Source organism: Capsicum annuum, chromosome 10, assembly GCF_002878395.1.
Source record: "Capsicum annuum cultivar UCD-10X-F1 chromosome 10, UCD10Xv1.1, whole genome shotgun sequence".
Taxonomy (NCBI): domain Eukaryota; kingdom Viridiplantae; phylum Streptophyta; class Magnoliopsida; order Solanales; family Solanaceae; genus Capsicum; species Capsicum annuum.
The window spans coordinates 77,835,470-77,845,446 of NC_061120.1; the positions used below are offsets into that span (position 1 = coordinate 77,835,470).

Here is a 9,977-nt window from a genome sequence, read left to right on the forward strand (position 1 = left end):
TTTTTTGAAATTCAACAACAAAAACATGTGCTGCAACAGGACCAAATATATTTTTATTGAATATCTGATCTTTTAAATCTTGTAGCTTTGCTCTAAAGACTCTAGTCATCAAGTCAGGTCTGTCTTAAGGAAGTTGTCCTTCTAACAAATTTTCTTTTATCTCCACCCAATTGGGATTACATATCATTGTGATAAATATATCTAGCTTTCCAAAACGTTGAACTAAAGACATTGCATCCATATATCTACGACGTATGTCCCTAGGACCTCCGACGAATGATGCTGGAAGTATTATTCTTTGGCCTACTTTAGCTCCTCTAATTTCTCCAGCCAGAATACTGTCAAATATACCCTGCAAAATTTTCCTTCTACGATTTGATTGCTTCAATCTAAAATATTCAAGTCGTGTTGTTTCCAGCTTGATGTACATTTCAATAATATATTATTGGAACAATCGTCTGCCCAATAGCATTATCGTGTCTTCTCTGTGACGTATTTACAGCTTATAGCAGTAGTACTCTCTACATGAGACACAATTTTTACCTCCTCGTTGTACACCTAGAAAAAAAATTAAAAACATTGATATGAGAATTTTGATTACCAAAATATAAGATTTTGTGTAAATTTGTTTCAAAACTATACCTTGTTATTCATTGTCAAACACCTCATCAATGGATGCAAATATAGAAATATTTTGATTGAGGCTTGCAACTCCGGTCCCATGTGAACCTTTTTTCATTTTATGTTGTTTTTTTATTCCTTGGTGCCAACCTGATTCACCATTTGGGAAAAGTAGAGGATACTGGAGTAGGTCATAACAACTATAATAATGTTTAACTCTATGTATATTGCCTGAGTGCTCATGAACAATAATCTCTCTATCAAATGGTACATTGGGATTGTTGCCATCTATCCAAATAGCAGCAACTTGATCTATTGATGGTTTGTTGTAGACACGTTGATCTAGTTTGGCATTTGAAACAATTCAAATTTCTAGATTCTGAAAGCTTGAATGATCCTTTAACTGGCGAAAAAAATGTGCATAAGGATTAACATCCATTATCTGTCTTATTATTGCCACAACTTCTTCGAATAAATTGGCTTCTTTGAGTTTTGAAATCCTATTGCATATCTCATTTTCCGTGTCAAAAAAGTACAACTGAAAATAACGTGTCGTATCATTATTTGGAATTAAAGAGGGTATATCATGATATATTTGACCTTGTGCTCTAAAAGTATAAACTCTTTGTCTTGAAGATGCCAGATCATTATCGAGTTGAACACCAAAAGATGTAAATGAAAATATGTTGTTATATCCTCTAATGTGTTTGTGAAATTCTTGGGCTACTTTCGATCGTGAGAAAAATAAATCGTAGAATTGAGTTGGAACTACAGAATTTGCAAGCTTAATTGATCCACCGTCGCAACAAAAAGTCGGTATTTCATGTTCAAACCTCATAGCCCGACAATGTGTGCATGGAGGAACATTTTCCAACTTGTGAACAGATGAAATTGATGGTATGTAGTCAATTTCACCTAAATTTATGGAGACAAATTTCATAAAAAAAAAAAATAATTAATAATAAATATAGCACAAATAGAATGGATATATCTGTAATTAATAAATTAGTATTGCATTACCTCAATATCATATCGTTTGAAAAGAGCTTTCAAGAACCAATTTAGTCTGCATTTTTTATAGGTCTTTGTTCTTCAACATCAAGATCTTTTGCGGATTGACCCCTTTTGTTGGATGCAAAGAGAAACAAACACTACATGTGTTAATGCTACACTTTAAAATGTGGGAAAAGTCGACGATACACTTAAGAGATCAACAATTTCACAAAACCTCTGCAGACTTGTTGATAATTCCCGAGAAAATATTGAGCTCACAGTTATATATTTTGGTCTAACAACTGAGTAGCATGGGATAGAAATTGAAATGTCACAACATTTCTTCAATTTGAATGATATAGGTGGAAAAAGAGACCCCTAACTTCCATACACATTGTTTCAACAACATCCAACATTAAGTACGCTTATGTATAGTTTTCCATATATATATATATAAAAACTAAACACTTGTTTCACATTTGTTCTGTTAACTTTTGCACTTTAGTACGGTTATGTATTGATTTCGTGGGATTTTTATTCTGCTTATTTTCTTTTTATCTTTTTGACAAAGCCTCAACGAACTTATTTTTTGCAAATTATCAGGGCTCAAAGTTTGGCATGACAATATTTTACAAGCACGATTGATTGGTAAGTTGCATTCTCTTTTACTGATTGGATGTTATGGCTTGAAAAAATATCTCTATTTAATGTAGACAGTCTGTGAGTTTTATGAATGTGTTCCTTATGGTGTACTATATGGTTGTGGTGATCTAAATATAGTTTGAACCACTATAGAATATAAGAAAGGAACACTAACTGGAATAGAACAAATCAATTATTGTAAGGAAACAATGTGACCATAGTATTTGTTGTTTGAGAGGAAAAAGTAAATATAAATTGTGAGCTAGTTAGTACCTGAATTTATTAGTTCACTTTCTTATTTGTGAGCATTGTTGATTCCTTCAGTTAAATTTGTTGTATTTGTAGTAATATATTTGTTATACCGTTGAATGGCTCAAGAAATTTTTCGTTGATCTATATTAAAAAAATAACAATTATTTTATTATAGTTGTATACAATAGACTAAAATATAATGAGTTTATTAATTTTATATCTACCTTGTGTCATGTATGTAATAAACAATATCCTGCAACATACAATAAGTGATTAATAACATATATTGTAATTAAATAAAAGCAGATATTGTATAATTAGATCAAATTAGAAGCACACATTTAGCAAATGTTAATAACAAATTAGTTGATATGCCAGCAAAAGTTGCTTATATTATTTATAATATCGAAATTCTAAATAAGCAATAACCATCTAGAACCTAAAACTATTTGAGCTTAACCTAAAAAAAAAGTAGCTAGATCTAGAATAGAAAAAAAGGTGGTCTTTTTTCATAGAGAATAAAGCATCACAAATCTTTTTCAAGTTTTGACCCTTTTAAGAGCTATTGGGTCTTCAGTAGCATCCTCGTGGACTCTATGCTTTTGGGTCTTCTTGTATTTTCTGACTATGTTTCTTCATCTAGTACGTCAACTAAAATAGGGTTTTTAACTTCGTGTACTTCTTCAGCAATGAAGCGTCGTGTAGCTCGATCTCTCGCATATTTTGCATCAAGCCTGACAAGAAATGTGTATTCTTTTTTGGCACTTAGCATCAAGCTACGATAAAATGGGGATTCTTCATTCTGTATCAAAGAAGAGTGTATGAGTAAGAAAAATAAATCTGTATTTTGGACTGTTTCTATTAAGGAAGCTTTTCAGAATTGAAAGAAGCAAGTAAAAATGGAAAAAAAGACATAAACATAGAATACCCACTAACTGAACTTAATATTTATTATAAGGACCTTTTTTGATGTATAACATTTGTATGCCGCTTAGATACCTAGAGTAGGTAAAAAATTTTGATGATTTACGCTCTAGAACAGTAGGATAATTGTTATTATCTCCTCTCCACCTCTAATTTTAATGCTTTTATTCCCACAAAGCATAATGACGATTAAGATTTCGATATTAGACACAAGATATACCTATAATGAGGAAATTTAGCGACCTCTTTTTTAAGAAAGAAAAAAGGATCAATGAATCTCGTTATTTTTGAAATATCAAAAGCAGTTGTAAGTAGAGAATAAATTACCTTTTCTGATTTTGATTGTTATGTACGATGCCACATCGCAACCAATCAAGTATCGTGCAGCTTCAAACAATGTTACATCTGTCAATTTCTGTACTATCAGCAGTCTTCGCAAAAACGTCTAGTTTTATAAGAAACCTAGAAATAGAAAACATTAAATAGGAAACCATTATCCCATATATTGATTTTAAAAATTGCTGAAAATAAATTTGGATCTGTGGGTTACCTTTCCTCATAACCACTTATTTCTGTGAGGAAGTAAGGACACTTTAAATAGCTACGTTCAATCTTTTTGTAGCATTTGGTGCAAGATGCATAGTATGGGTCATAGAGATTTAGTATAGTTTTGATTGTTGCATTGAATTTATAATATTTAAGCTATAAATAGAAATATAGAAAAGGTTAGGAGTGAGAATTTTGAAACACATAAATTTTATGAAGTAATTTAAGAACAGTACCTCATTATCGAACAAACGACCCGCGATATCTGCAATTGTCAATGTTTTAGCTCTGTTAATTTGTAAACTTGGTAGTAGAGTAATGTCTCGGTGTTTTTCCTTTTCAAATAAAAACCTGCAGGGTATTTAGATAGTACAGCATGATAAGTACATATTTAGTGTTCATTAATAAGAATATGTGAACATATATTACCATTCTTGTAGAGATTTTGCCTTTTCAAAAGCGGGGTCTATCCACATTGTAGTGATGGATGTGGAGCCTAGCCCAAAATTTCCTACAATAATAGGTAAAAAAAATTAGTGTCTATAAAAAATAACACAAGAGAGTTTAAGAAAATACCTTGATATAGTGTAGTCTTAACATCACAGAATGCTATAATAAGATTTTGAACAGACAACTTTCGGAGCAACTCATTGTCTATGTCTGATGATTCACCCCATAATGTTATAGTTTTTTGATCACACCTAAATTTTGTAGTTAAACAAATTAGATTAAATAAACAAAAATTGTATTATTGGAGGACATCAGAGGTAGAGGTATGGACTGCGTACATCTTACCCCCCAGACCCCACTAAGTGGGAATACACTGGGTTTGTTGTTGTTGTTGTTGTTGTATTATTGGAGGACATGACCCTAGATAGGAAGGTCTGGAAGATGCGAATTACGGCAGAGGATTAGGGCCAGTTCGGGTCGCTAGTGTAGGGAATTAATTGGTGGGGGTGTATTCCTGTTATGATTCCGTATTCAGTGTTTCGTGTTCCGTGTTCCATGTTTATTACGAATCTGTGTGCTTTCCTCTGCTTTATATTCCTGCATTCCTGCTTTACTCTGTTTTATATTCCTTATGGGTGCCGTATCTATGTTATGTCATCTGCTTCTGTGCTGTACTATGTGTTTGTGTGATATCTCGTGACTTGAGCCGGGGGTCTTTCGGAAACAGCCTTTCTACTTCATCAGAGGTAGAGGTATGGACTGCGTACATCTTACCCCCCAGACCCCACTAAGTGGGAATACACTGGGTTGTTGTTGTTGTTGTTGTTGTTGTATTATTGGAGTTGGAGAGGTGAAACAAAGTTTGAAGTTACAACTTTTGTCAGACAAAAGAAGAATTTTGAAAGAAAAAAATAGCATTTCTTTACGATTTTTACTAACAAACGAAGCTCGACTTACTTTTCATTCATAATTACTATCTCTAATGATTGGGCAAAATGCTTTCAAGCATGTGTTTATCCCACAAATTCATCTTTCGCCTTCCGAAAATGAAGGTTACCCATTCAAGTTCATTAGAAAACAATTTCCAATGCGATTATGCTTTTCAATGACGATTAACAAACACAGGGACAAACAATACCAACTGTGGGATTGTACTTGCCACAATATGTTTTTTCACATGGACAGCTATACGTTGCACTTTAAAAAGGAAGATCAATGTCAACAACAAAGGTTTTGGTCATGACAGAGCAGCCAAAGAGAAAAAAAGGAACATACACCAAAAACATCGTCTACAAAGAGATATTAGGTAAGATACAACACATCAAATTACCTAATACAAAATAGTTTTTACACCTCCTAATATATTATTACTGACTCACCTCAAATATTCATATTCGCAGGTTCTGGAGATGCACAATTACATTAGATTGATCTATTATGATAAAGTAATGATGGATAATTTTTGTGTAACTATTAAATTCTGATGGATAATTTTTGTGTAACTATTAAATTCTATCTCTCATACTACTGAAATATGTAGAAAGTAGGAAAATGACATTTAATCTTTGATACTATGGGGTTTGGTAAGCATAACTCTCGATAGAGCCATTTGTATTGATATAATATCAAATCGAAAACAAAATTAGGTTGGCTATATGAATCATCTATGATCATTCCACTATATTTGGTCTCAATTCATTACAATTCTACTTTTCTTAATAAATAATTTTCTTTAAAGCCAAATTAGGAACTCTCTACCACTAGAGGTTCTCCAAAAAACAATTTATCTCTACATTGGCATACAAATCTCTAACTAGACTAGAAAAGCTCCTATAAACCACCAAACCCAAGGTAAGTCTATTTTATGTCTAGAATTGTATGACCGCATGTCTAGTTTAACTTCCACATTTCTGTAACACTCATGTTATGGACACATTAAATATTAGAGGCGTAACATTCACTCTCATATAACATGACTGGTCACACCATTATTCTATAAAACTTGTCTTTCACTTTGGTAAGAATCTTTCAAGCCCATAACTCTCATCCATTTTACTCATCGATCTTCCTAATTCAATGTCAGACATTCATTAATCAGGTCATTCTCCTGGGCAATTGCCATCACCAAAACACATCGTATGTTATTGAATTAAGGATCCATAATCTATCCAACCCAACACCGAGAAACAAGCTATAAATTATGGAAAAAGATCATGTATTTGGATCTTTTGTAATCAAGCCAGTGGTTTCATTAAGGTCTGTTTAGACAAACGTGTACCTATTGGTTCTTCCATCATGCACGGTAGCCCTAACATATTGCCATGATCTCCCCAACAATAAGTGACACGCTTGCATTGGTATCACATCACAAAACACCTCGTCTTGGTAGTTTCCTACCTTGGAAGAGCATGTAGCGTATACTTGGAAGTTATGATAAATACATACAAAAGCTAAACATGAATACAACTTATAACATATAATCAAAAATGTATATGCAGAACGATATGACATGACATGCTACTGTAACTTTTGATTACAAAGGGAAACAGGAGAAATACCAAGAACTTGCACTGAAGTAATTCTCTTCTTTGGCTCTAGTGTTAGCATTTTCCGAATAAGGTCCTTGGCACTATTTGATATGGATGGCCATGGATCACTTTGAAAGTCAATTTCTCCTTTTAGTATAGCATTGAAACATAAAATTCTGGAATGCAATGGAAAAGATGAAAAAGATAATCATACCATCACGTACCTGAGCTTCTTGTGCCATAGCTTGCAGACGTAGCTTAAGCTCTGTATTCTCATTAGTAAACTGGGTCGTATCCCGCTGCAGAAGGAAAGATCTATCAGATATGAAGTATCGATTATTGTGACGGAGATAAACAAAATTCACTAACCAACATCTCAAAACTTCTGTCAGTTTGAGGCATTATGTTTTTCCCTTTATATATGCCCTAAACCCCCCAATGATAGTCAGATTATTTTAGGGTATATTATTTGCAAATCCCACTAGAGAATTCTTGACATTGTATTGAAAACTTAGTTCAGAGAAAAAGACATATTTTGCTAAACAAGTGGCTGGGAAAAGGTAATATCATTTAAATGAAAGCAGTTAGTTCTTATGTGTAAACACAGCTAATTTTCGGACAAAATGGACGGTTGCAATGTTCTGATGGTCAAATTCAATCATCAAACCTTTTTATGGAGATAGAGTTTTAGCTGATAGAACAAAATTTGTGAACAAACCTATGAATTTTATCACACATATTGCAAGTTCTTGAAAAGGAAAAATTACCTGGAAAAGGGTTAATTGAGCAGAAAGAGTGGTTGCTTCTGTTTGAAGGGTCTGAACCTTTCTCTCAAGTTCAGTTATGTAACGGGCTTTCCTCTCTTTCGAGCGAGAAGCAGATTGCCGATTCGCCAAAATCCTGTACAATATTCTCAAAATCAGAAACATAACGTGGTATTGTATATGTGTTGGACTCGGTGGAGTATTGACTTAAATTTTGAGACAATGGTGCATTCTTAGATGCATCAAAGTGCTGGAGCCCCTTGTTGTAAATAGAAACAAATTTTCCCACTGGCAGTATGTGCGCTGCTTAGACAAGAGGCATTTTAGTGTATCCAACAAACTACATAGTTTTCCCGAATAAATTTCTTAACACTCAAATCCTGATAAAAAGGTTACTTACTTATGATTACAAAATATCAACTACACAACATACAATAGGCATTGCTCTGGTAATAAGCAATTCCCCTCCTTCAATCTTAAGATTATGGATTCGAGTGACCAAAGGAACAAAAATACGGTGAGAGCTCTTAGAAAATGGTTAGAAAAAGAACCAGACAACAACTGATTAATTAACAAGAAGTTTAATACTGTAATTAACTAAGAAAGAAACAAAAAATATCCATTAAAACGAAAAGAAAAGAAAAGAAAAGGAGACATAAAAGTAATTGGGCATATATATATAATTCATTTCATGGATCTACAGTTTCTCTCCTTTCAGATTCTTCAGCAGTAGTCCTGGGTCTTTTTGGATAAATATCAACATCATTATGATAAATAATAATATTAGCCTTCATATCAAAATCTCTAAGAAATTTGACCCTTTTTGATACGACGCTCAAAATGTCCAGAGCATCTATAACAAACAATGCAATCCAAAATTCAACGACACCATAGTCTTTCAATACCCATAACTTAAATGTATACTTCCTCTAATGCACACAAGTAGAATGAGAACAAAGCATTCCGTCCAATTCAGAAACACTAATACTGATGTTGCCCTTCAAGCGTAATAATTGCTCAGGCAATGGTATGTCTGCATACACTTCTTTTCAAATACTAAATGAAACCAAAGAGAAATCTTTTGAATCCTCGAAATAGTTTCCAAAGATACAGATCCAATGAAATGCATCATTTACTAATGCTAAAGCAGAACCCGAACAATGCAACAAATTCTCAATTCCACGGGGATATTTATCAACTAATTGAAAAACCTTATCTTCATTGGTAACCACGGTGTCCGGACAGCAACAAACTAATATTTTACCTTCCCTTTACTTCATGCATGAGGGACAACATTGGTAAAAAAAAAACTACACAACAAGAAATCAACATATTTGTTGTCCTAATCGCAGTTAATCGCAACAAATCGAGGTGAAGGAAAAAGAGAGCTCACAGTTAATTGAGAAATTGAAGATCCTAAATCCAATATGTATGAAATGCTTTCAGATTTCAGTTTCAGATAGATAAGAATATAAGTTTCTAGATTGCTACCTATGTCTGAAGTGAATTCAAGAAGATTTGAGTATCCGGACCTGTGAGACTTGAGGTGTTCAATAGATATCAAGTCAAGACAAGCATTCAACTAGATTCTTTACCTTTGAAAGTTGGATCTGAAAGAGTAATTTAACCTGCAATTGAATTTCTAAAAGCATTTCCTTTATAACTTCGGCTCTGGTGGTGGTATTAATCTCATTAGAGGTTCAATCCATCGAGAAGGAGAAAGAGGGAAATGAAAGTGTTTATATGACATTTAAAGGAGAGTTACGTATCTGATTTGTGTAGAGATGGATGAATGAAAAATCTTCATCAAGTGACGTTGATTCCAGTAGCGGACAGCTGATTCCACATAATTTTACAGCCAAAATTTCAGCTTAGTCAAGAACTTGAAGACTGAAAAGTTTGGAAGCTGAGGAATTGTTGGTCAAGAAGCTTCTTGGCTTCTCCAGTTTCCTAAATTGGCTTTCAATTTCTAATGTTGTCTGATGGAAATTTGTTTAATTTTCTTTGGGCCGGGTCACTGTTGGACCTGGCCCTTTCATTATGCACTTATATTTTTTAGTTAAAAAAGAAAAGTTACTAATAATTTATGCTAATTAGTAGTAATCAAGAAGCATTAATTATGAGGGGAATCGATATTACATTGAAAAAGTTAAGAAAAAAATTGTATAAATTCTCTACTTAGTTTAATTTATATAAAGTATTTTAAATATGTTCAAAGTTTTAAATTAAATGATATATTTTCTATTATTATCAATCA

The 9,977-nt window shown here is 33.1% G+C and overlaps 1 protein-coding gene across 5 annotated transcripts; it reads right to left on the reverse strand.

Annotated features, from left to right (window-relative positions):
• Nucleotides 1–2,857: 2,857 nt before the first annotated feature.
• On the reverse strand, nt 2,858–9,693 carry LOC107845427 (bZIP transcription factor 30). Of its 5 annotated transcripts, none has more exons than XM_047398024.1 (8): nt 7,724–9,691; nt 7,181–7,255; nt 6,987–7,057; nt 4,555–4,679; nt 4,408–4,489; nt 4,215–4,329; nt 3,760–3,837; nt 2,858–3,310 (listed from the first exon to the last, which is right to left on the reverse strand). In XM_047398024.1, exons 1-7 carry the CDS (start codon nt 7,883–7,885, stop codon nt 3,832–3,834), a joined length of 636 nt encoding a protein of 211 aa, XP_047253980.1. In that variant the 5' UTR covers nt 7,886–9,691; the 3' UTR covers nt 2,858–3,310; nt 3,760–3,831. The 5 variants fall into 5 exon arrangements, with proteins under 5 accessions (XP_047253980.1, XP_047253979.1, XP_047253981.1 ...); XM_047398023.1 differs by having other exon boundaries at nt 3,760–3,894; nt 7,724–9,690; XM_047398025.1 differs by lacking the exons at nt 2,858–3,310; nt 3,760–3,837 and adding an exon at nt 3,902–4,134 and having other exon boundaries at nt 7,171–7,255; nt 7,724–7,856; nt 9,316–9,693.
• Between the last annotated feature and the right edge of the window lie 284 nt (nt 9,694–9,977).

What these genes read in the sequence shown, in the direction of transcription:
- LOC107845427 (XM_047398022.1), bottom strand. Translation starts at nt 7,885, where the DNA reads ATGTTTCTGATTTTGAGAATATTGTACAGGATTTTGGCGAATCGGCAA. An exon ending in TACTTCAGTGCAAGTTCTTG is followed by an intron (nt 4,680 to 6,986) that starts GTATTTCTCCTG and finishes TACAAAATTTAG; the next exon opens with GTGTGATCAAAAAACTATAA. An exon ending in GTCGTTTGTTCGATAATGAG is followed by an intron (nt 4,135 to 4,214) that starts GTACTGTTCTTA and finishes TTCTATTTATAG; the next exon opens with CTTAAATATTATAAATTCAA.